The following is a 27,658-nucleotide window of genomic DNA, read 5'->3' as shown; positions in this document are numbered from 1 at the left end:
GAGCTGTAAGATCATGGACCTGTCTTCTGATATCCTCAAACAGGGCATGCAATTCATTAATATGTTGATTGGTTGGAAGAGTGGCCACTGTCTGTGTGAGATGTTTGATCTCTGCCTGGATATTCTTGATATCTTCTGATTTCAATATGCGATTCACTGCTCTCTTAATATTTTTAAGTTCCTGTGATGTAGGAAGATTTGAGACTGTATTTTGCAAAAATTCAAGTGCCAATTTTACATTGTTTAATTCAGAAGCATCAGCCACATTTTGCATAGCATTTTGGAGCAGGGCTATATCTGCCTGAGAGGGTGTGGATTGTTGTAAAATTTCAAGTTTTGTTTGAATATCATCTATCAAGTAATGAAAATGAGACAGTTCAGATTCAGTGTTGAGGTTTTCAAGCTTTGTGATTTGTTGCTGGACACTGACAAGGGTATCTACAATCCCAGGCAATCTGGATTCTAGTACATTTGCCAAATCACTTTGCACTGCTGCTATTGTACCTTCAAGATGGGTTATGGAACTTTGAATTTTTCCAAAATCTTCCTATGTTTCAAGTTGCAGCTTAATATTTGCTACACTCCGAGTTATTGCATTCAAAGCATCAGAAGATGGCAAATTGTTCATAAAATTTTCAAGTGTCTCAATTTTTTCTTTAACCTCGGCTATGGCATTGTTCAGAGGGTCCAGATTAGGTATTTGGAGTGACTGAATCTGTTCCTTTAGAGTGGAAATCACTAGATCAAAATCTTCTTGTGATTTTATGCTTTTGACAATTGTTTGGAGTTGTGTCTGGACATTATTTATCTGCTCTTCCAATTGTTGTTTCAATTTCTCAGAGTTGGTGGCTTGGGTCTTAAATTTGGCTTGAAGAGCTGCAACAGCTTCTTCTAAACTTTGAAAATTATCTAATGTGGCCAAATCAGTATATTTCTGAAGCAACAATTTGAGTTCAGAATCAATTTTAAGAAGAGGGTCCATGCATTGTGATTGCAAATTTGTAATTTCTAATTGAAGACTGGCATTGAGTGTAGTTTGTAAAGCTTGTAAATCACTTCTTAATTTCTTGACTCTGACATCAAGCATCAAAATCTCATCACTGTGATCTTCATGTCTTGTATGGGCAAAAATATCATTAGGCATTTTGTTTAGTAGTTATTTATTATAGAATATTTGATTCTTAATTCTATAAAAAAGGGTATAAGCTTATCATAGGATCCCGGGACTTCAATATATAAGCAGTCACCAGCAGAAACAGTATAAACAGTGCCGGAAATCATGTTTGAGTGCTTAATTCTATAAATATTTCTCCCTACTGAAATTTTAACATCACCCTCAGGAGTTGTAATAAATTGTAATTGCCCACCTACAGGTAATTGGTAATGATTTAAATTATTGTTAAATATGTACAATGTTTTGCCTGTTTTATCATCAATATCTGTAAGTATGCTGTTCAGATGAATAATTAACAAGCCACTCAGTTTAGACAGCATATCAGAAGAGGGTTGTGGTGTTGGCAGCTCCATAATACCTTGTTTTTTGAACCCAAATAAGTTCATAGGCATGTTTATTTATTTCAAATCATGCTCTGTAATTGGGCATTGATTCCCATTTTTCAAATCACAATGACCCCATGGTAGAGTATGAATGCCACATGATAAAATGCATCTCTTATCATCATGTGGGTCCAGAGCCACTTTTCTTACAATATTGCTAGTCAATAAGTGATCCACACTCTGAATTCTGGATTCTGATGTTTTGATTAAATTCTGGGATTTGAGGCAATTTTTATAATCTTCAAATTGGAGCTCTTTTTCAACAGTTACTCTGCCAATGCCCTTGGCTTTTTTGACAACAGCACTACATGTTTTAAAACTATACATCTTGGCACTTAACCCAGCAAATTCCACAATAACATCACCAAGTGTCTCATCTTTTAACTTGCCAGGCACCTTTTTGTTGTGGGGTTGAATCCTTGTATGTTCACTGGTATCAAAGTATTGAAACAATTCAGGCTGGGACATATCTTTATAAACATCTTCTGTTTTAATATCAAGAATAAAACTATCCGTGTCCATGTACATCAATTTTATATTATCACCATAAAAAGGTTTCAACACATCATAATACAATGTTAACATATGTGATTTGGCCAATTCCAATATTGCAGCCCCTACATAAATAGGTTTATCAAACTTAATCTTTGTTTTTTTCATGTTGAAAAGTGCCATATTTTCATCATAAATTCTTCTATAATTAAAATTAGGCTTTGCAACCAATTTTTTGCTCAGGCTGGGGTCAGTAATTATTTTAACATCAGTATGTTTTCTGACATTTTCAATTGTTTTGCCATATACAGAATTGACCATCAATTTAAACAAGGCCTTATCAAATTGGCTCTTTGCAGATGTTCGAAGCTCCGTGTTTGTATCAATATATGATTTCAACCATTTTGAGTGCCTGAACCTTAAGACTTTGCCAAGTTTGGTCACTTGGACACCATGTTTCATCAGGAACTGGAGGTTTTTGTAATATATAACATAGCCTTGTTTTGGCTCCAGTGTCATCATGAGCTTCTTCTGTTTAGAGCCAGGTGAGCACTGAACCTCAGGAATTGGGGGCAGATCAGAAAATTTATTGTGCAAATCATCAGGAATTGTCAGATCAACCTCTAAGAAGAGGCCATAATTACTGTCATCAAAGTCCTGAAGATCTTCAATATTGAAATCTTCGACCCATTCAAGCCCTGCATATGGCAGTTTATCCATCATAGCATAACCATAGAGGCTGTTGGCATCTACATACAGTATATAATTTGATGGCAGTGCTGGATCATAATCAGGAATATATTTGTTATTTGCTCTGGCATATCTCTGAGAACATTGCACCATGCCTCCTCTTATACATTGCTCCATAAACAGATACATATCTTGATCTTGGATCAGATCCAATTGCATTTTAGTATTCAAAAACATTGCAGACCATGCTAGGCCTGGCGCACTGTAAAAATACATTGGATCCAGTTTATAATTTTGCATGGAAGATTTTCTGAATGCCTGCATTATATCAGCTAAGAGGGTCACATCAAGTTTCAAATAAGCCATGTGATAATCACCAAATGTCTGGCATTTTAAATTGTTCCACATCAATTGGGCATGGTGATAATCATCATCACTGATTCCAGATCCTCTGATTTTGCTGTAAAACTCTTCTTGTGGTGGCAGGGAACACTCATCAAATTTAGAAAAATCTGTAACATAATCATATGGATATACACCCTTCCGCCTAATTAATTTCAGGTCCTGATTTGGAAACAAGGCACGTGTGATTTTGAATTGATCATCAGATAATTGAGTGGCCAGTGTGGCCAGGCTAGCAGATAAAATTCTGTAAGAATCAAGAAATCTTATGTGAATAGGAACACCATTAACTTTAATTATTTTGCTAATAGATATATATTTCTCATCATTTTCAGCTAAAATATTTAAATTCTGCTTGTCAAACCCCTCATATCTGATCAGATGATGGAAATCATAATTGGATGCTCCATGGCAAAATATGGGGACAAATTTTGGTCTCTTGATCTTAATATTACAGCTATTACACAGGGCCATTAAGAATTTACCATCTGCATGAGAATGGTGTTTCACCTTGATATTTGTATCTGAAAATTCAAAATCACATACCGGGCATTTTTCTGCATTGTTGAAATCTTCAATCTGTTTCTCTGTTAAAGGCAACATAGGCTTTGATTTTAATAAGATGTTAGATGCTATGTCATGGCACTCATTTTCTATTCTATGTGCAAATATTTTGATGGCATCTGGTCCCATGTATGAATCTTTTTTGGTAACAACACCATCCTGTACAACCACATAATAAAAGCTGGAAGGTTCATGTAGCTGGTATGGTGTAATTGAAGATTCTTCAGGATCTGGATTGCAGAATGCAAGAGGTTTGAGATTTGATTCAAAATCACAGACAATATATGCTGGGTGTTCCAACAAGGCTTCAAACTTTTTGAATTTTGCTTTTTCACTTGGATTAGGCATCACCATATGAACAGGTTTATGGTTCCCACAGTATTTCAGATGCTCAATTAACTTGTTTTTTGCAATTTCTGCATTTTCTTCCCGAACCCCTTTCACCATTTTTTGACCATCAAATACAGTTAAACATCTTCTGCACAACTTAAATATTCTATTAGATTTGTCTAGTTGTGTTCTCACTAAAGCTTCAAGATTATGTATCAGAGTGTAATGATGTGTATCATCCCCTTCAATTAAGAGCAAATCAATCGGAATAGCAGATTCATCATCAATTGTACTGATTCTGAGAGGTCCTATCGGGCAATTGCCAGTGGAACAAATAAATACATTAATAGATAATTGTTTGCCATTGATATGCCTGGCCCTTTTTTCAAATTTATCAATATTCTGAACAGACATTGGATATTCTAAACCCTCCATTGCATCGTCAAAATCATGTTCATGTTGTTTGTAATAACTTATTCTCTGAGGATTTCTTGAAACTGGATACAAAGCAGCTAAAATACACCACAAAAAGCATTTCTCATCATTATTTTCAATATTAACCACGGCTTGTTTGTCTTTAATATTGGCAGGTAATGGCAGATATGTAGATCCTTGTAATGGGCTGAATTCAGAAATATTAACATATAACTTGTGTGGAGAGCCGCATAGGCTCCATCCAGACTCTTTTGCTGCAAATTCAGAGTGTTTAATATTCAATTGATCCATCAAACTGCTTATTATTTTGTCTGAATTTGCATTTGAATATACCGGTACAGTTTCTGTTATGTGGGGCTGTGTAAATTTTGTGCCATTTGGCTTCTTATATTGTGTATACAATTTGAGGGACAGCTTATAAGAACCATTTTGTGCATTAAGAATTGCCTGCAGATCAGAATTTATACTGTTCAAAAAATTCTCAATGCCACATCTTGGCTCTGATACAAACCTGTAATCCCTAAGTTGGGTATTAAAACTGCTATGGATAGGTTCATAGCGTGGCTGCTTTGCTGCTCTGGCATTAAGAGGTGCTTCATGCTTTCTTTTCAGACCAGATGTGGATGGTTGTGGGGACAATATTGATGATTGTGCAGAGCAAGTATCTTTATGTGTATATGTGAAGTATTGCATGCTGTATTTTCTATTGCATTTGGGGCAAATTTTTGTGGGAGTTCTGTATTTGTCTGGGTTACAAATCTTTTGGTGCTTGGCCCAATTAGGGCTGGATATATTCTTATTGCATTGATTACAATATTTTTGACTTGACATTTTTGTTGTTGTTTATTATATACAATTTCTTGGGATTCAAATCAAAATTCTATGCTGGAAAAAAATATCAGTTGGGTTCAGCACTGTGCTTTGTGTGTGTGTATGTATATATGTGTGTGTGTGTGTTAATATTTTTGGCTTTGGTATTTATATAAAATTTCCTGGGGTTCAATTCAAAACTCCATGCTGGATAAAAATATCAGTTGGGTTCAGCACTGCAACAACACAACCTTACTCTTCAACAGCTCTTACAATACTGGCTGATATGCAATGCAAAATCTCTTTATATACCCTAAGCACGGACCGCATTGAAACAATAAGCCAATCAGAATAAAACACATCATCACATTATGTCATAAGCAACCAATCAGAAAACAACACATCTGAAACAATAGGCCAATCAGAATATAACACATCATCAAATTATGTCATAAGCAACCAATCAGAAAACAACACGTGTCTAATAATTTGTTGCACAGCATGATGCAATATAAATAAATCAGAAATAGGCCACAACTTGGCCACAAGTGGACCGGAAGTGGACCGGAAGTAGGCAAACCGGAAGTGGACCGGAAGTGGACCGGAAGTAAACCGGAAGTGGACCGGAAGTAAATATGTGTGGGTATGGGTGGGTGTGGGTGTGTGTGGGTGTGTGTGTATATGGGTGTATCGTAGCCTAGTTTTAAGTGTGGCCAAAAAAAATATCAAGAGGGGCATATTTTTAACAAATTTATGGACAGCAATCTCACAGAAGTGCCTTTTATAAGTATAGCCGCATCAATCTGAGGGGGGTCATACTTTCACAGGAAATTCCCGAGGGCATTTTTACAAAAATCTTGGATTAGAGGGGGTGCTACACTTGAGCAAAAAGCTCATATGGGCATGTTGAGCTTGTTTTAAGTATAACCAATTCTGCTTGAGGGGGGTTCATACTTTCCTGTGCTGGTAATATCATCAATACAACTACTTCTAAGTTAATTTCTATCGCCATTCCTTTAAATGTAACCTCTTGCATTTATCACATTTAGGCCAAGCGAGTGATAACCATCTGAGAGATGAATGAGAAATAACTACATCACCCAATTCAATCTAGAGGTTCTTGGTTAGATCTCAAACGCAGCATGGGAGTTGCGTTACGTTATTATTTGTGGGGCATGAACTAGAGATTCGGATTATCTATGTGGAGTCCCAACCCCTTGATAAAGAGTGCCTAGTTTTGTCCTGGTTTACCTCAATAATTCTTATTTATTATATATATTCGTTATATATTAATTAGATATAATTGAAATAAAACACCAAAGCAGGCATGCAAATTAAACAAAAGCAGAAATCCGACAACTTCAAATTTGCGGCAGTATATATATATACGGTGAGTCACATAATTATTCGGACAGATAAGATTTCTGAATATTTACTGACGTAGTCGTGATATAATACGATGATAAATGTTTAATATTTATTTAACAAACAAAACACAATATGAGCACACTGTTAATTATCTTCAATTATATTTAATATAATATATTAGTAAAATATTTTCATTAAACAAAACAAACATTTTTTGTGGGTTAAACAAAATTATTCGGACACATGGAAGGAGACACAGGAAAACACGCTTGAAAAGCAACGAACAGAAATGTCAGTATCCGGTAGGCATCCCTTTCATTTTTAACACCTCGGATAAACGATTTGGCATACTTTCTACCAATTTTCTGGTGTACACTGGCGATACGTTGGCCCATTCTTGTTGAAGTCTCTCCTTGAGGTCTGCCTTCGAGGTTATAGGTGTTTTCCTCACTTCTCTTTCCAACTTACACCAGAGTAGCTCAATGACGTTCAAGTCTGGAGACTGCGGTGGAGGATGGAGCACTTTTGGGCAGTTGTACAATAAACATTCTTGCACTACGCGGGAAGTGTGCTTCGGGTCTTTATCTTGATAAAACATAAAGTTACAAAGAATGCTCATCATTTCAGCACTAGTCTTTAGATTTGACTTCAGAATGTCAAGGTAACGGTACCTGTCCATTGTCTGTTCGATGAAAGCCAATTTACCAACGCCTTGGGCCGACATGCAGCCCCAAACCATTACGTGACCACCCCCGTGCTTCACTGTTGCTTGCAAATTTTTCCCTCGGAGCTCCTCATTTGGTTTACGCCACACTGCTACCCTCCCATCTGACTCACAAATATTGAATTTACTCTCGTCAGTAAAAATTACCTGATTCCACCATGTCTGATCCTTTCCTAAGTGTTCCTTTGCGAACATCAGTCTCTTTGTCCTGTTTGGCTTACTTACAAATGGCTTTCTCCTGGCTACACGGCCATGATAGTTAGCCCTTCTGAGCACTCTTCGTATAGTTTCAGGATGACTGTGCTTTCCACACTCCTCAGCTACCTCAGCACACACCATTGGAGCACTCATCTTTCTGTTGTTTTTTTAAATTTTCCTCACGATTACTGTCTCTTCTCTGGGGGAAAAAAATTCTTGGTCTCCCTGTATGACCGTGGGACTCGATCCTGTCTTCATCTTTAAATCGCTTAATAATATCTGCAACTGTACTTTTTTTCATTTTCAACATTGAGGAAATTGCACGGTAAGTTTTACCCTTAGCGTGGTGCCATATCACTAACTGACGTTGTTCAAATGAACTTTCCTTCGCCCCATTTCTACATAGAAAATGTTCTTATATCACAACTTTGTTAAACAAAACGTGATCGTAATTGCTATAGAAACCTACAGGAAACCAGAGTGAATATATATGAACAGAGTATACATACATCGATCAATCCGTAAATCGAAATTGTCACTGTATCGCAAACTTACGTTAACATTTACTATGTGTCCGAAGAATTTTGTGGCACTATTTTTGCAACGGTAGGGATTCATCTTTAGTTATATTATTGCTGATGTTCGTTTCTTAACTTTTTATCGTCCAATTTTGTGCTAAACATGACATTTTTTAAACTAAAATCAACTTCAACGCTGTACACAGATTTCACTCCCTTCCCGCTCTTAAACATTAGAAATTTACTGTGTGTCCGAATAATTATGTGACTCACTGTATATATATATAGTGTGTGTGTGTGTGTAAAAGAGTTGGTTTACCCGCGGTAAACCAGATAACATGAGGAAATACGCCACTGCAACAATTTTAGCTGTAACTTTTTGCAACCCGTTTATGTCAAATGGTTATTTATATTTTTGTACACTTTCACCAAATTTCAAATATATTTTTTACATGTTGTGGCACTTTTGAAAGGAATGTTTCGTCAGTGGAAATCCCTTTACAGCCCGGGGCTGTAAACCCCCCCTCCCCCGAGGCTACCCCGTAAATCCAGGCCTGGCCTATGCTCCTACACATATTAAGTCATCACCACTGGCCTCAGTATCGTGTGTCATATATTCCAGTAACGTAGAACAGTAATACCACTCCTTTATCTGTGGTAATACTACAAGTAAGTCGTAAGCATTCCTTCCTTTCCAAAGAAGTGCGAAACATGGAGATTTTAAATGCAAGGTATTCTTGAATATCCTGAAATCATAACATTTCCCACGTCACCCAATTTTATTCAGCTACCGATACTCCATATAATTATTAGCCATTTGCTTAAGTACTTCCAGCTCCCAATATACTTCGCATTTCTTTAGTAGCCTGTGATTAGAAAAAAAAATCGGCCCAAGCCCAATGGCGTCTTTTTCTTCTACATTGTCATAATCCTCCTAAATGATTTTATTACTACAGCATGTCTATTACTCTCCTATTACTGAAATTAAGTTGTTTTGGTTTTTTTTAAAGCTTCTACCCCATTAAAGTCTTCCTTTTCAATGGAATAAATAGTAGCAAAGTGACTGGTTCCAGCATGGAATCAAGGTGCATTTTTTAACATGAATTTTTGAAAAATATATAATTGAGGAACCCTCATTCCCAAATTTTGAAGGCGCGGTCCGCGCTATTATTCCCATTTCCCTGAGGCATCTCTATTGGTTAATATGTCATTGTATAAGAACACATATGGTTGAATTATAAAATTATTTTATTTTACAAATATAGAGTCAATAATACTATAACTTACAGTTAATTTAAAGGTTCTTAATTCTCATATTTTATAATTACAAATTCCAATTATACAAGTATAAAGCACCGCGTACTAAATATTCAGAATATGAGTCACGATTTAAATATGTCACGCTGCAATACGAATTTGTTTAGTTTTTACTCAATAGATGGCAGCATCTTTCATAAACTCTCACTCAAATATGAAACAAAGAACTGACTGCCCGTCCATAAAATAACAGATATCCAATACAGCTGAGTTAATGTTACTTGAAATTTAAATTTTAAACAAATTTTTCAAAGAACCAGGAGCTTAAAGAACAACAATCGACTTAATTTGATGTACATTGTTAAATACATGAACTGTGCTACTGTATCTTGTAGTGTACTCTGCAAGCTAAGACATGGCTACTAAATTTAAAACCATGTATTTTGAAAAGTAGTGGAAAGTTTTGAATGGTAACTGATGAATACAGATGACGTAACAGAGCAGTGTTGCCAATGCCTTATAAGGTATTTTCTCCGGAATGCTTGTCTAGCCAGTGGATGATGACGTCATAGTTCTTCTTCATCCAATTGACGTTCGCCTCGACGCTTTCCAGAGACTGGTCCACTGCGAGGGTGTTCTGGCGAAGGATGTCCTTGTTCTTCGAGCAAAAGCTCTGGAGCTGGAATATCAGACAGAATATTAATTTTCAAGTACAATTTTCTCAAATTCTTAATGATAACGTAACATTTTGAATTCAACTTGTCGCTATCACTGCACACGCATTTCGTAAGAAACTAAGGACCCTTTCACATGTGATCAGTGCTCGGAAAGTTATTGTTTATAGTAAGTGATTTACACTTTACATTTACAGTAACTGGTACTTGAAAATTAATTATAAGTTATTTTTACAGTTACATTCTGGTGAAAATTTTCGTTCAAACAAATTATACATAACCAATGACCATGACCAATGTAATAAAATAAATTTATAACTGAGTTACAGTTAGGGTTACACATTTGAAATAGTAACTAATTTACAGTTACTGGTATATTCTGTATTTGTAATCCTTTCATAAATAAAGTGATGTGCTATCAGGCTCAGACAGCATACAGTGCTAAACTTCAAATGTTTTTACTAATTGTTGCTGAGATTCATCAACATGTATAAAATACTGCCTAGGACTCGAAAATGTAACATTCTGAAGTTTCTCGTGCGAAAACAGTGCACAAATAACCACTATATTATACTATATAAATACACAAACATTTATTATTAATTGTTACCTCTTTGAGCTCTGAGTCAGTGTTCATGTACGTTGAAACAGATGAGATGAATCTGGACAATCTCCCCGATTTGGATCCATAGCTACAAGATAACAAATCCAAAAATTACTTTATCAAGCACAAATCCCAGTGAATTGTCTGTAGTATATTTAAAAATTACATAATTAGAAACTAAGTATCACATTCACCATTCATTCATAGTGACTAAACAATAAAATAATACCAACGAATTGTCAATACTTCACTGGATTTTATTGGGTATCTAATTAGCATTTGATATTGCTACTCTAATTATCGATATCAATACCCTATTCTGTGGTCTATCTATCTGTTTCAGTTAGAATCGTGTTGTTCTAGGTAATTTGTTTTAGTTTCCATCCAAATCGATTTGATTTTCAAGAATTTTGTCATTGGCTATTTGATGATTTTCTCACTGGTTTAATATACACTAATTTGCTTCAGTGTTTTCCTAATCAAAGATTTTCTCACTGATTAGAATAGGATAGAATCAACTTTATTGAGCGGGCGTTTCGGCCTCGCGGGCCGTTCTTAATACCTATACAAACCCTTGCCAAATACATCTTATAATTGGCACTTTACATTTCACTTTCTGAACATTACTGTTGCAGCAAAAATATTAAAATATAGAAAATAAAGTATACGTATATACTTTATAATATAAACAATGAATACACTGATGATGCAGAGTTAACTCTAAAACCACAATTAGTGTAGAATTATTACAGAATTAAAACTAAAACCAATAGCACATTCCTGTACATTCCAGCAAAACAAAGTCAGACACTATTGTTCGGACAACATGTGTTTCTTTTAAGTTTAATTTTTATGTTGAAGGGTAGAGCTCCTCTGAGGTCAGTGAAGGGAGGAGTTACTTCCATTCCTTTATCGGTGTGACTATGAAAGAATTTCCGTAGAGTGTTGTTTTGTGTGAATTGACAAAGATTTATTTTGTTCCTCATGAGTTTTCATAACCATTTAATCTGTACCCAGATAGCACTGAAAACGTGCTGTAACGCTGAAGCAAGAGCTTGATATGCTAAGTGAAGGATGCAGCAAGCTCTACGTGGCAAGCTGTGCGCTTGCACCCAGCTGTCTTGCTAACATAAGTCGAAGTTGCAGCAAACCAGCCAAGGCAAGCCTGCAGCAAGCTTGCGAACACTGGCTTGCCGAGTACCACTTACCTTGAACTTGCATCCAGCTTGCCACATCAAACTTAGTCTGACAAGCTACAAGCAAGCTATCGTAACCTTCCACAAGCTTACATGATATCTAGGTAGTTACATCTCCCCCCCCCTTCCCCACTCACTGTAGACTTTTTCCTTTTTTCCCCTTCTTTGGAGCTTTACTTACAACTCGTGAATCTTCTTGAAGTCCCTCATGAGGAAGTCCTTGGCCAGAAAGTAGCCCACCTTGTTCCTGCAGACGGAGGAGAACACGGACGAACTGTCCTGCCGCCTGATCTTAGAGTCCTTGGACACTGCCCACTCCAAGTACCTGCAAGAAAGAGGACATTAATTTATTCTTTCCACTCAGCGCAGACCATGGTCGGCCCTAAATGGGTGCGGGGCCTGGGGTATACAATATACGCGGGGCTTGTAATCAAAGTTTTTAGTATGAAGTACAGGCAACCTATACAATTACAATTCGAACATAATTACAATTAATAAACAATTAATTTATATATTTCGAATTATTACCAAGAGCAATAAGCACGTGTGTTCATGATTAAAATCAAGAACTATGGGAGTCTAATAAAAGTCTAAACTATTGTTTCGTTCATTTCCGGTATGTTCACTAATAGCATTCTCTATCATAATTCTCTTTTGTTTACTTTTCATTGAATTTTTACTCCGCAGTGAATTTAAATTCTATCATATGAAATAATATTTTCACTTCATTATTTCATTAGATAATTAAACGAATAGTGCACATTAACTATTTCTGATCATGATTTTATGTATAACTTTTTTTTTCAAGAATAGGACTTCAGTAGTTTTGAATATCTTTAATCATGCATGTCAAAACAATCCGTGAAGTCAGAGAAAGATTAGTTGCGTAATTGGAAGTACCAGCGTCCTACAAATTCGTAATAAACCATACACAAATATTTTTATCTGGGCCTCCTCGATGGCGCAGTGGTAGCGTCGGTGCCTTCTATTCAAAGCCAGTGGAGTTACATAGTGGTAAAGTAAAGTAAGAAAAGTTAAGTGTTCCCCTGTGCTTAGCACCACGCCATGAAGGCGTATAGGGGGTGTGGGGGTAACGCCCCACACTTTCTTGATCCGGTCGTGAGTGGGGTATATGTGACCACGCCCCTGACCGCCTTTACCCCCCAGGTTTCCTCAGGTACCCATGTTATTCGACGCTGGGTGGGCGCCGGGGCCGCTTCCATCGTTAGAAAAGTTCCCGAATTTGAACCGGCCGGGGATCGAACCCGGGACCTTTAGCATGGTAGTCAGACGCGTTACCGACTGAGCCACCGCGGCCACCTACATAGTGGTTCGGATCCCATTTTAAACTGTAGGTCCAGTCCAGATTAGCCTTACTGTGCATAAAGATTAAAAATCAATCAATCAATCAAATATTTTTATCTGGCGCTGGGCCCCCCCTTAAGCGCGGGGCATCGGGCGAGTGCCTATGTTTTTCTCCCTAGGGTCGGCTCTGGCGCAGACTAAATAATAATAAAAAAATTAATTAACAATATAAACTTAATATTCTACTTTTTTTTAAGGAGACTGTTCTGATTTTCGCAAAATTAATTAATGAATTGTTTTTATTTTACTCCCAATTTTTATTCTTTGTTCTGCATTATTCACTGTACAGATTTTACTAAGGAAGAGTTTTGTACAATACTCATGATTTTGTTTTGTTCTCATTTCAGACCCAAACCTGAATGATATGCGGCGGATGGCTGATTTCTTGGTACCAAGATGAACGCTGACAACATGGTGAACACAAGTTATTTTTCATGTATTCAACCTGTCTCAGTCGATTCTGATTTAAATACAATAAAAGCGGGAATCAAAAGCAGACCAAAGCAACTCCGGACTGTCTCCAAATGACACTTTTAAGTTTGTTGTTCGCAATGACGTACTGTCGGCAGTAGAACATGAAGCAATGGAACCACAGTGCCGCAATATGCAGATAGCAAGTGTCTAAACAAGAGCAATCTCTAGGTAAGGATGCTTACCATAGCCTATGGAAAAGCGAACGTGAAAGTCACTAGCGCCATCAAACGGTTAGACGGAAACTAAAAGCACAAAACCAAGGATAAGTAACAGGCTTGTGCGAGTAGCCCGCGGCCGACATGAAACTCATAATGTGGTTTACTACATTTCGTGATATTGTATTCTAGAGTGTATTACTTGCATTACATTTTGTGGTTATATCGCAAATATTGAAACAGTCGAAGTGTAATTTCGTTTCCAGTCAAGCTTCAAGACTGAACTGCCAGACCATTCTCGAAACTTCCAGTACGGTCTTACACCTTTCGGATACGACTGAAGTATGCTCAGTTCCTTCACATTTTTCTATCAACTTTGTGCAACACTAGCACATAGGTTTCGTATGCTTTTATGGATAAATTCACCTTTCACCATCGTTACATCACGAATAAAACAATTCATCTAACCAACCCGTACATTTCTAATAACCGTGCCGTGAACTGACTGTACATACAACCTTGGTACATACTCTCAGCCACAACGGGTAAAAGAAAGGTGAGTCAATCAGTAGCGATTAACGGAGATTGGCTGTCTAGTGAGACGTCATTCCTAACGCGACATTAATTGCCGAAACCCCATTACATTGAGATAAGTGGTTTTTGTTTTGTTTTGACAGAGCAGTCGGGAACTTTCTGTATTCGGAAACATGATATCAAAATATTTTAGAGTAATTGTTTTTAACTGAAAGAAATACTACTTCAGTAATACTAGGCCTGACAGAATTATGCAGAGTTGATGCATTCTACAATTCCTCCATCAAACGAAGGAGGAGAACCTTCTCGTAATTGAAATGCTTGCAAAATCAGCCAGAAAAAGACACATTTGTTCGTTGCGTTTAAACGTTTGCATTGATTGTCTGAACAGGTGGCAGAAAATTCTGACACACTCCAGCAAACACAGAGCATAACCTTCCTTTGAAGCAGTGATGGTCTTGGTTGTTTTGGAACGGGTTCATGTGATGCTAATCAATAACGACGGCCCCGTTATATATTGTGAACCCACTTCTTCACATGTCAGCACTCTGTCCAGAAAAGGATCCTTCTGCAGACGTGACATCAGGGAAGCACAAGCACCTGCCTGCTCTTATCGCCTTCTAAGCTGCAGTCAAGGCATATGCGACCCATCGCCTCGCTTACACCGTTTTCAATTGATGAAGGTATTGTCGATGGTTTTTGCACTGATGTGGAATTCTTCTCCCAAATCGTCACATGTTCGACCATTATTCACCTGCAGAGCGTCGTTGTCTACGGCTGTTGGTTTTCCACCACGTGGTGCATCTTCGAGGGGTTCATCGCCGTCGTCGAATCATTGAAACCGCCGTTGCACTATCTGCTCATTCACCACAAGGTTGCCAAAGCCTGGCATACATGTTTCTACTGCTGCTGTCACGTTTGTTCCAAGTTTAACCCCATACAGCATACATGTCATTAATATGTAGTGTCCATGTTCTTCACCTACCCTCACTGACGTTCACGTTGAGCAGCACCAATCATAACCTGCTGGTTGACTATCGTCTTATCAGTTTAACCTTGGAACTCGCAGCGTGCGGAGCTTTCTTGGTTATCTTTATGTAATACATTTATCTTACAAAAGATAAATATTACTGGGCAGATACTTTACCTCTGCAGAAGCCAGAGCTCCTCCGTGCAGCCGAGGCTGGAGAGAATGGTGCTCCTCTCAGAGGCCACGTTGGACTTGAGGTATCGCTGCCACAAGAACTCCCACTCCTTCTCCCCCCCGTGCTTCACAGCTGTGCAGTACGTCAGGGACTTCAAAGTGGGAGATATCCTGTAAGAGGAAGCAAGGAATCAGTCTCATAGTCGTGAGAGAGAGAGAGAGAGAGAGAGAGAGAGAGATAGAGAGAGAGAGAGAGAGAGTGAGAGAGAGAGAGAGAGAGAGAGAGAGAGAGAAATTGTAAAGAATCAATCCAAAAGCCTTACTCTTTATACATGTATGTAGTATTTTTGGCTCACACGTTTGAATCAGTTTAAGGACTTCAGATTCGTAGACTACCATATCCTTTATCGTTAGACAAATAGTTCTTGTTTGTAACCTCCTGGCATAAGATTGCTGTGTTTCTTCAATAGTTTAACTTATAGAGACTTGCCTGTGTATGTACATCTTGAGAACTGGGATGCTGTGCGGTTTTGTGGTTGTTAAAAAAGGATACATTTAAATATGTAAAAGTTTGTTAAGCTGAATTGTGAGAAATCATAATTTAGGACAAGCAGTCTGTATTATACATATAAGAATTGTGCTTATCAGGAAATGAAGTATACTTTTTTCTTAAAATTCGTCAAAATCTTGAGTTTAGTTTTATTTTACGAACGAAGAAGGATTTAGCATGTCATGAGACATGAGAGGCATCTAGTGAATTAAATTAGTGTTCTTTTGTTTAAGGAAAGAACGTGTCAATATATGGGTCTGGTGCGGGACACATCCAGCAGGTAACAGCCACTAAAACTAATTGCTAAATTGGCCCTCCTAACCTAACCACATGTGCATTATTAGAACTAAGCGGATTTGTCGGTTAGAAACTGTTAGGTTAAAAGGGCCAGCTTTAGAGCTCTTAGCAACTAGTTTTAGTTACTGTTAGCAGCTGGATGTGCCCCGCACCAGTCCCGCCAAGATATCCTATGAGAATAACCCCAAGACGAGAATGACTGTTAGTGGTTACTCACGGGTTGTCGGTGTCCGGGTCCTCCTTCTGCATCCAGAGGCTAAAGGACTGCTGGGCCTTGTCCACGCAGTCGCCCACGTGGAGGAAGCAGGCCCAGGAGAGGACCTGGGACCTTCGGAGGGACTCCAGCAGATCCTCCTCCACTCGCGGCTGGAAGCGCAGCTCCTCGTACACGGGAGTCAGCAGGTCTCGCAGGAACCTCTGCAAGGATTAGTGTCGTTAGGAGAGTGACTTTCAAAAGGAACAGTATTATAGTTACTCAGTTCAAAAAGCAACTGAGTTAGTTACTTGGTTCAAAAGTAACTGAGATACAGTTAATTGATTAAAAAAATTAACTGAGTTACAGTTACTTAGTTCAAAAAGTAACAGAGTTTGAGTTACTTAGTTCAAAGTGAGTTAGAGTTTCTTAATTAAAGATGTGAGCTTGTTACGTAATTAAAAAGTAACTGAGTTTTTGTTACTTAGTTCAAAACGTAACTGAGTTAATTAAACTTAATTAAAAAAAGTAAGTGAATTATATTTACTTAGTTCAAAAAGTAACCGAGTTACAGTTACTTGATTCAAAAGTAACTGAATTAGAATTACTTGATTCAAGAAGTTACTGAATTATGGTTACTTAGTTCAAAAGTAAGTGTATTAGAGTTACTTGATTCAAAAAGTAACATTACAGCTTGATTCAAAAGGTAACTGAGAGTTAATTAAGTTACCAAATTTAGCTCTTTCTCCACGTCACAAATTTTAAAGTCAACAATTTAACTCTAAAAGTAAATCTTGATTACGTTACTTCTATTGCAGAATGCAACTCTGTTATAGTTACAGGTACTTTATTTTAAAAGTAACTAGTTAGATTTTGAATTGCACATAAAGTAAGTGTTACTTCCAAAGACTGATACCAAACACTACATTACCAAACTATATTCAAATGAAAGGAAGTAATTCCAATGTAATGTCTTCAGCTATATTCCTTGGTATTTTTGGAGCCAACCCTTCTTGAACTCACCTTGAAGCGCCCGAAGCCAGCCGTTCTTTGCAGCATGTTTTTCATATGACCGAGGTTCCCCAACGCCGCCTTCCAGGGCAGGTAGGCCTTCTCCTTCCCCAGGTAGAGGAGAGAGTCCAGCGCCACCTCGTAGCTCAGCTCCCCTGCTCTCGCGAGGTCCAAACCGTCCTCCATCAGCTGGGCTCTGTTGAGCTCCGGGACTTGCTGAAACTCTTCTGATTGGAGGAGGTTGATCAGGAGCTTCCAGTTCGCTTCGTCGTAGTTAACTTTGTACAGGCCTGGAACGGAGGGATTGAATCAGACATTTTTCTCACCTATAAATGCTCAAATAATGTATTGCGGCAGGATTTATACAGTTTGGTTAGTATTTCGATAGTTTCTGCTCACAGAGTAGCGTATAATTTGTTGAAGAAAGGCTAGAAAACTAGTGGCAGATATTATAAGTTGGGATGTAGATCTAAAGAACTCCAACATAGCTTAATGTTTTTTTCCTTACATACATAATCTGTATATTGGCTTGTGTTAGGTCGACCTCCGTGGCGGAATGGTTATTACAGCGCGCTACAATGACAGGGGTCCCGGGCTCGAATCCCGGAGGTGTTTGTGCTTGTCCTGCACGTGAAAATAGAGAAATGAGAACTGCTTGAGAAAATCTGAGAAAGAGAATTACAGATGAACTACCGCTTAGGTGATTTCCTTCTTAAAAAGTGGTCAGTGCTCTCATCTGTTGTGAACACACCGTGCGAGCTGTCCCTGGTTCGATTCCCGTGGAAGCTCCACAATTTTGTTTTTTGACCCAGGATCGTGAGGCCAATTGGAGAGATAATTGAAAGGAATCTATGACACTTGACACAATAAGTGGCAATGAGACTTGATGCGTTGAATACATACCAGCAAACGAAAAGCTGACTGCCAGGCTATAACTAAGTGCCGTCTCGTTAATTTACAATCTATTGATTCTAAATTAATCAATAGATATTTACGTGTATTTTATCGTCCTGTTTTTGTTCCTTTTCAACAGTTAAAGTGCTGTAGTCATGAATACATTGGCGCCCTACCCGATAGCGTGGTATCGTCGTCGCTGTGTAACAAGGTCGACAAACATAATGATTTTTAAAATTTAAATCTATTTTTTAATTTTTTAAAGAAACATGCTTAAAATTGCTATATAAGATATATGTGTTTTCATAGAAAGGCTCTTTGTAGTAAATGGCCCTGTAAAATATTTAAACAGTTTGATTAAAACAAATAAGAAAATATATGTACATGTACATTTTTCTGTTTCTGATACTGTAACTACTATGGAAATGTGTGTTGAGTGTGTTAATGAAACTAATGATAATTTCAGCAACTTTTCTTTCAGTGAAAATAAAACATTCTATATGTACTCTATAATTGTAACTTAAAATATTAACTTAAATATTTTTATAGTCTTTGTAACTGAAATTTGGAGATTTTTTAAAATGATAGTTTGAAGAATATCAGGTGCCATGTTTATTTACTGTTTAATGATATTAACACGATTTATGGTTTAACATGAATAGTATCTTGCATATTTTTCTACACAAAAGGTTTTCTATTTTTCCCCATAAAATGATTGAATTTTAAATCAAGAGAAATCCTGTGTTTACATTTCCTTTGGTATGAGCTTCACACCATCAGTACATATATTTTAATTCCTTTACTTTCCTATCTTAGAACCTAATAATCGCCATTAAATGATTACGAGAGTAATGTACTTTCACCAGAAGTGTTTCTGATATCTGTAAAATCCTTATGTACATTATTCTGTAAATTATTTATTTAGAGTGATTTAAATCAGTGATTTTTTTTAAAAAAAAACATGATTTAAGTCGTGATTTCAATCAACCTGATTGAAATCGATCCATCTTGCTCTGTAATCAACGGATTCAGCGAGTGGTTGGGATCCCCATTTACACTGTTTAAATAGGATTTAAAACACCTCCCAATTTAGTCCAGTGTCATATTTAAGTGCGGGTTTTGGGCTTCAGTCCCACTTAAAAATGTCGTCGAACCACTAGCAAGAATATGATTATCATTCTTTACTTGTTGGCTTTTACATTTTCATAAAGTACTACCCATACATCAAGTTTGTATAGTTGTAGTATACTTTATAAATATACCGACAATCTATCTTATATCCATGTATTATTCGCCGAAATGCTTTGTTTTTGTTATAATTTTTTTGTTTCAATAAATCTAGTTTTCAGAGAAGCAAGAAAAGAGTTTACTAAATATTAGGACCGATATGTCGGCCTATACCAGTGATACCAGTATCGGAACGTATCGGTTGAATTAAATTTACCGATATCGACCGCTACTTTTCCGGTGTTTTCTATGTTCGCGCGGTCAGCAAAAATTCCGCACGACACTTTCGCGGAGTCAAATTATCCTGGAAGTTATGCAAAATTCGAATTTTAGTTCATTTTGCACCAATATGATGTGAAAAAATTGTATTTTGTGATTAAATATTCTGATGTAATTCTTAATATTTTGAATCAAAACTTTGGTAAATTGATCCTTGTTTGTATTATGAGCATATAGAATTAATATAATATTAAGCCATTCTCGGTACTGGGCAACATTCCCAGGAGCAGAGCTCTATGCTGCCGAGCGCATCCCCAGGTTGCGGATAGGGGAACGGCCTACAGATATGTAGGCTAGCTGCGACAAATAAGCAGTTGCGGACAAGGAGCGTCAGTGTGAACAGGATATGGAGAGAGTTCTTTCTGGCAGGATAACTCTCATTTAAAAACCACAAAAATCCAGCGACGACACTGAGACATGGCGAGTAAGTGCCGCCATTAAATAAGCACTGCCCCTGCTGCCTTGCAGGTAAGAGTGGGATCTCTAAAGGCTAAGGGAAGGAAAACCCTGACAGAAAACCAAGGGGTAGGAAGAGCCCTTAGGCGTGGTGAAGCCAGTCTTCCTAGAGGTAGGAACCTCGAATACAAATCCCTGGTCCCCCCAGGTTGGGGGTTGGGCGTAAGGCCAGCACCCTTACCCCGTAAAACAACCTCCCGCTACGAACTCTCAGACAAGCAAAGCCGGACGGGTCTATAAGAGACGACCACGCGATGTAAAAGGCTAAGGAATGTGGATATTAATGTGGCAACCTGGAATGTCAGTACCATGCTTCAACCAGGCAAAATGAATGAAATTGCAGATGAATTAATAAAATATAACATGCAAATAACAGCATTACAAGAGATAAGATGAAATGGGGATGGATGGATTAAAAAGAAAGAATTCTCTCTTATGTATAGTGGGCATCCAACAACTAAAGGAAGAAATGGCACAGATTTTTTAGTTACTGGAAATGTGAGGAAATGTATACTTGGATTTGAACCAATAAATGACCGAATATGTAAATTAAGAATAAAAGGAAAATTCAACAATATGACCTTTAGACACAAACAAAGAAGATATTGAACATTTCTATAGTGAACTGTCAGATGTATGTGATAGAGTACCAAAACATGATACACTAATTCTACTGGGTGATTTTAATGCGAGAATAGGTAATGAATCCAGCAGCAGTGGAGTATCAGGCAGATTTTCCCTACACAAAGAAACAAGTGACAATGGAGAGAGGCTGATACAACTAGCACAATTACAAAACCTGGATATCAGTAGCACTAGATTTAAGCAAAAAAAAATCCACAAAGGGACTTGGAAAATACCCGGTGAACAACGATGTAATCAAATTGATCATGTATTGATCAATAAGAGGAGAGCTACATTAATAATTGATGTCAAAATATATAGAGGACCTAGTTGTGATACGGATCATTACCTTGTCAGAACTAAAATAAGAAAGAATTAGCATGGTTAATGAAGGAATATACAAGAAAACTAAGAAATGGAATATAGAAAAATTGAAGAAATCTTTTATACAAAACACATACAGACAAGAAATACAAACGAAACTTGAAGAAACAGGAGAAGAAGATGATGTAGAAGTGGAGTGGGATAATTTAAGAAACATCATAGATAGTACTGCTAATCAGGTTTTAGGAACCAAAGAATATGAAAAAAAATGAAGATTGGTATGATGAAGAATGTAAAAAGGTGGTTAAAGCAAAAAATGAAGCTTGAAATAGATGTCTTAATAGAACTACAAGATCAAATAGAGAAAAATATGAAAATATGAAAAAGCATGCTAAGAAAATGTGTAGAGAAAAGAAACGCCAAGCAGTAAAAACACAAATAGAAATGTTACAAGAACTAAACACCAAAAAAGAATATAGAAAATTCTATCGAACCGAGAAAGTTATAACACAACAGTATAAACCAAGAACTAGAAACTTAAAATCAAAGACAGTCAAATCCTAACCGAACAAGCAGAAATAATGAATAGATGGAAAGAACACTTCCAGGGAGTTCAACACAACCAGGATTTAGAAGTGCCCTACTGGAATACGATGAATCAGCAGGATGATGAAAACATATTAGTTGATGCACCAACATACGAAGAAGTGGAGACAGTAATTAAAAACTTTAAAAAGATGAATGCACCAGGAATTGACAATATGAACAGTGAACTTATACAAGCAGCTGGAAAAGAAATTTATCGTAGAATACATAAACTTATAATGAATATATGGAATCGAGAACAAATGCCAAATGATTGGAACATAGCACTAGTGTGCCCTATACTTAAAAAAGGAGATAAAACAGTCTGTGAAAATTATAGAGGCATATCACTATTAAACAACCTATATAAAATACTTGCAGCAATAATTAACATCAGACTAACTGATTATGCTGAAGACATTATAGGAGAGTATCAAAGTGGATTTAGGAACAACAGAAGTACTACAGATAACATCCTGATGATGCGTTTGATCTTTGAGAAATGCTATGAATATGATATAGATTTGCATGTTTTGTTTATTGATTTCAAACAAGCCTTCGATTCAATATATAGACCAACAACATTACAAAGGTTACAAGAAATTGGAATACCAAATAAATTAGTAAGATTAATCGGAATGACAATTCAAAACACTAGAGCCTCAGTTAAAATTGAAAATGCAAGATCGGACTTTTTCGATGTCATGACAGGAGTCCGCCAAGGAGATCGTCTTTCAGCAACATTATTTAATTTAGTTTTGGACTCTGTGATTAAAAAATTAGATGTGAGAGAAGACATCAGTACTAGACTAAAACAAGTCTAGCATATGCTGATGATGTAGCTATTGTAGCAAGAACTAAGAAAGCTCTTTCAGAAACGTTTATAAGTCTAGTTGAGGAAGCTGCAAGAGTAGGACTACAAATTAATGAAAAGAAAACTAAATACATGAATATTAATAGAACAAACATGAATAACAATAGATCAATATTAATAAATAATTACTCCTTTGAATGTGTTAGTAATTTTACATACCTTGGATCTACACTTAATGAAAACAATAAAATAGAATCTGAAATAGAGGAAAGAATAAATAAAGGTAATAAGGCCTATTATGCAAATGTATCCCTGTTAAAATCGAAACTTCTGAAACGAAATACAAAAATGAAGATATATCTTACTATGATAAGACCAGTGGTTACATATGCTGCTGAAACCTGGACCCTAACACAGAAAGATAGAAACAAACTAAGTATATTTGCGAGACAAATTTTAAGGAAGATCTTTGGCCCGGTACAGATAGGACATGATATATGGAGAATAAGAAATAATGTGGAATTAGAAAAATTGATCAATGGTGCAGACATTATACGATATATCAAAAGTCAAAGAATTAAATGGTTAGGCCACATACAAAGAATGGATAACATGAGAACTATAAAACGTATACTAGAATGGAAACCTATGGGAAGGCAACCAATTGGAAGACCTAGGATGAGATAGATTGAAGATGTATGCGAAGATTTAAAGATTCTCAAAGTTAGAAATTGGAAAGAAATGGCAAAGAAGAGGAAAGATTGGAATGATTTGTCTGAGAAAGCTAAAACTCACAAAGGGTTGTGATGCTAATGGAAGAAGAATATTAAGCCATTAATTTCGAAAAAGTTTTAGTTGCAACAATTTTTCAAACCGATGTGAATCAGTAAGGCAGGAGGGTAATATTGTAGGCCAGCTAGGCTATCTGGGAAGCCTGAAGTCTAGAGAATAAAATACAGGAGAAGAATTGATCGGAAATTGTAAATAATATTATTCATATCAGTGAGATGATGATGATGCTGATCCTAGAGTTGGCAACCTGATTTTCCTACGAGTTGGCAACCTGATTTCCTACGAGTTTGCAACCTGATTTCTTATGAGTTGGCAACCTGATTTCCTGTGAATTGGTATGATTTCTTATGAGTTGACAACCAAATTTCTTATTATAGTTGGCAACCTGATTTCTTATGACTTGGCAACCTGATTTCTTATGACTTGGCAACCTGATTTCTTAGGAGTTGGTAAATTTATTTCTATTCATAGCCTAGGATCATGTGACATAGTGAGATAGCCCACATCTTGGACTCAGTATACGCCACTGCAGTGAGTGGTATCGGTATCGGTATCGGTATGAGTATCGGCTCACTTCTACTAAATATCGTGCACCCATTCTTCCAAAGTGAAGCCAGGTACCAAGGCTTTCTCAGTGACAACTGCTTCCAAAAGAACAAGACTTGCTTAAAAAGGTTTAACTAAGCGAAAACCCTTGTTAAATCTAAAGCGAGTACCTGAGGCCTGTATGTTGAAGATGAGCCACTTGTCCTTCCCCGGGAGGTCCTCCACAGTCACCTCGTACTCGGAACTCTCCATCCACGTCCGGGGCTTGGTCGTCTCGAAGTCAGGGTTCTCCTGGTGGGTGTAGGTCAGTGGCACCCACCAGGTGGTGGTGGTGTCGCGCTTAGCGGGGTCGTCCTCTCGCAGGAATCGCCGCTGGAATTAATTAGAAATTAGCAACTGGCGCCCATTCGGAACATATAAGATCAAGCGCAAAACATCAGACACCGGCATAGAAACAATGAGGACATTTTTGACCAGAAGAATTTTTGGAACTTGCCCAGCTCTCAAGAGCTTACATGAATCGAATCGAAAGGCTGCCGAGTAGCACAGTTGCCACTTTTCCCGCCAGGTGGCAGTTCGAACGCAAACGACCACGCTCTGGGAAATATTAATTTTTATTATTCGTAGGAGGTATTAATAATGGTACTCTGGGACACAGGTGCACTGTGTGTAGTTATGTCAAGTATAAGATCAATCATGGGTAAACACCCCCTCTCGGAAGTTTTTTTCTGTCTACGTCCACGGTTGCAATGTGCTTGATTGCAAATTTTAGGTAACTTTCAGACCAAAGCGACAAGTAGCAGGCGACAAACGACACGTGCACCTTGGCATGTCACTTCGGTACGGAAGGTTGCATTTATTAAAGAAACAATATTACAGTGACTTAGGAAATGCAGTAATAATAGATGCAAGAATTAGGAAGAATCGGATAATGATACAAACATTGATAAAGAAGAAAATGCGGTAATCAATGCAGACACTGTACTGACCTGAACAAGATATATTGAATAGTGAAGCAGGATAAGAATACCTGAAAAATTAATGACAGTGCATCTCTCTGAAGTCAAACTAATAGAATTACGTACTCTTACCGTAGAATTGGGATTGACTGACCTCTATTCGAAGTCAGATGAATTATTACCACGCAACGTATGCGAGAAGGATAAGTATTGCTGTTAAGCTCGGACAACTTTTTATGTCAATTTCGCTTCATTGGTTGATTTAGTTATAAACGAATGGTTTATTTCACTTCATTTTTGTACCGCTTATGGCTAATCGCGAAGATGAGAATTAGTGATGATATGAGGGGTTCAGAGCACAATTGGCGTAACTCCATTCAAGACAGTTTTGAGGAAAATACTCATTTAGATAACTTAGTACCCTACTATGTTTAGCTGCTGGAGCACTAATATAGTGGTGCCACTATGAGCAAGAATTTGAAACTTAGAAGATACTTACTTCTAGGACTGACATTTTGATACTTCACAGTTCTAAATTATATGTACATGCTCCATGGAAAGTGGAGTTGCCACTTGTACTCTGAATCCCTCATACAATGAAATTGATGAAGTGACACTCACAAAGAACACCCGGGAGTTGGAGGGAGCTGTGCTAACCACTCTGCCACGGAGGTTAGCTCAATTCCACTTGCGAATAATACGTTCTTACACTCGCGTAAATAGTGTCTGTTCGTTGCTTTTTGGCTCATGATATACAGTCACCGTCAATAAAAATGGGACACCTTTATCCTGAAACACTCGCTTCCCTGCAAGGCGTTGTGTGTGTTGATGGTACAACTTGCCATTGAAAATTTTCTATTAATATCCACTCATTGCCGTAGAGTTAAGCAACACATATGAAGCACATATAGGGGAGAGTTTCCAAAGTCGGGACACTTTCCAGATACAAATTTATTTACAAAATTCAAGCGTTATAATAATAAAAGTAATGCATACACTGAAATCATTGGACATTCTTCTCCACTAATATGAAGTCCCAGTAACTTACGATAATAACAAAAAGAAGATATTAGTGTTTAGGAAAACTTTTACCATTGTCCCATCTTAGGAAGTAGGATGCTTAAGTTGGGACAAGACATGTCCAAAGATGGGACATCCTGCTCATTTCGAATCATCACACTGAGCACAGAAGTACACATCTTCAGTTGCACCTGAACAGGACACATGACTCTACCTGGTACATCCAATGCATTGGACCCATTCTTCAGTCGAAGTGCTATAAGGTTCCTTTCTTCTGTTGGAACAACGCCTGCCTACTTTCTGCTGCGTACCTACTCCAGAAGTTGAAGGCTGGTTAAATCCATCGTCCTTTTGTCATTATGACGGCTTGCTTTTGCAGTCTTTGTAGTACAAGGTTAGTATCATTGATTTGATGTCCCATCTTAGGAGCTTTGTGTGTGCCCCGTCTTAAGAATCCGTCTTCCGTTACACTTGTTCTCACCTTTTACAAATACCCCAAGCTGACATGGCGTCACAATGCTTTGTCTACCTTTCTTGAACTATAATATATTACGTGCAAGAAATAGTTTGTGTAAGTGTCACTGGACAGCTGTAAACATATTTTGCATGCTTTAGAAATATTTTACACATGTCCTTCATAATTACATATTGCTATTGTTCTTGTTTTCTTTTCTCGCAGCTCGTCGCTTCTAACGTTATCCATACGCTTCTCTGGAACTCTTCTTACTGAAATCACACAATCGCGAACCGATACAGTTTTCAAGGCAAGGTTGCCACTGTCCCATCTTATGAGCCGTCTCATCTTAAGATACTCTCCTATACAGGATCTAGGTGTCCTATTTTTAATGGGGGTGACTGACTGTACATGAAGCCTGACAATTCTCACCTTCCTCAAGCATAGTTACAAGCTAATAAATTTATTCAGAGACAAAGTGCCCACCTGGTTGACGGTGGCGGTCCCGTTGAGATAGTCCCTGGTGACGGTGAGCACGGGGAAGCCGGTCTGCGTGGTCCAGGAGTCCATGATGGTCTTGACGGAGGTCCCGTTGGCCAGGGTCCCGTCCTCGTGGGCCTGCTCCGTCAGCTGCTGCCAGAGGTCGTCCTGCTCAGCGTTGCCGAACATCTTGAGGCGGAGGTAGCGCGTCACTCCCCGGCGGAACGTCTCCTCCGTCAGAAAGTTGTTCAGCATCCGAAGCAGGAAGGAGCCTGGGAGGGGGAACAATGGATTAGGCTTCCTTGATATTATATACGTATACTAACCTACTGATTTACGTTTGCATAGGATGTAGCCTGGTGCGCGTCGAGTATCTGAACGATGCTCGTTGAGCAGACAGATCATTCACTTGACGCTGAAAACATCAGCGCCTTTGAGGAATCTGTGATCAATATGGCTGCGTTGGGTGGACAAGATTTCAGTGATGTTGAAAAGCTGGTAACTACGGAGATGGTTCATGTGGACAAAGCTGTGTAAATTGTCTTTCTCACACATTTGCAAAACTTCCCACTTGTATATTTGGAATAACCACCACTTTCATGTTAATACAATTACAAAAAGTGAAAAATTATATTACCTTCTGCCACTTGAACTTACTCTGT

General features: G+C 37.7%; 1 protein-coding gene across 1 annotated transcript in view; it reads right to left on the bottom strand.

The window, feature by feature from the left end:
• Nucleotides 1–27,658, bottom strand: part of LOC145999353 (uncharacterized) — a 266,207-nt gene that overhangs the window by 203,807 nt on the left and 34,742 nt on the right. The window contains exons 7-14 of the mRNA XM_083136293.1: nucleotides 27,003–27,268; nucleotides 24,254–24,455; nucleotides 17,555–17,832; nucleotides 16,556–16,755; nucleotides 15,495–15,662; nucleotides 12,001–12,144; nucleotides 10,630–10,711; nucleotides 9,872–10,024 (exon numbers count right to left, since the gene is read on the bottom strand). Coding sequence (XP_082992419.1) covers nucleotides 9,872–10,024; nucleotides 10,630–10,711; nucleotides 12,001–12,144; nucleotides 15,495–15,662; nucleotides 16,556–16,755; nucleotides 17,555–17,832; nucleotides 24,254–24,455; nucleotides 27,003–27,268 — 1,493 coding nt within the window. The remainder of the gene's footprint in view (nucleotides 1–9,871; nucleotides 10,025–10,629; nucleotides 10,712–12,000; nucleotides 12,145–15,494; nucleotides 15,663–16,555; nucleotides 16,756–17,554; nucleotides 17,833–24,253; nucleotides 24,456–27,002; nucleotides 27,269–27,658) is intronic.

The sequence above is a fragment of the Lepisma saccharinum genome, chromosome 15, assembly GCF_977018435.1.
Source record: "Lepisma saccharinum chromosome 15, izLepSacc3.1, whole genome shotgun sequence".
NCBI lineage: Eukaryota > Metazoa > Arthropoda > Insecta > Zygentoma > Lepismatidae > Lepisma > Lepisma saccharinum.
The sequence above is the reverse complement of the archived record's forward strand: the minus strand, read 5'-3'. Positions and strand labels throughout refer to the sequence as shown.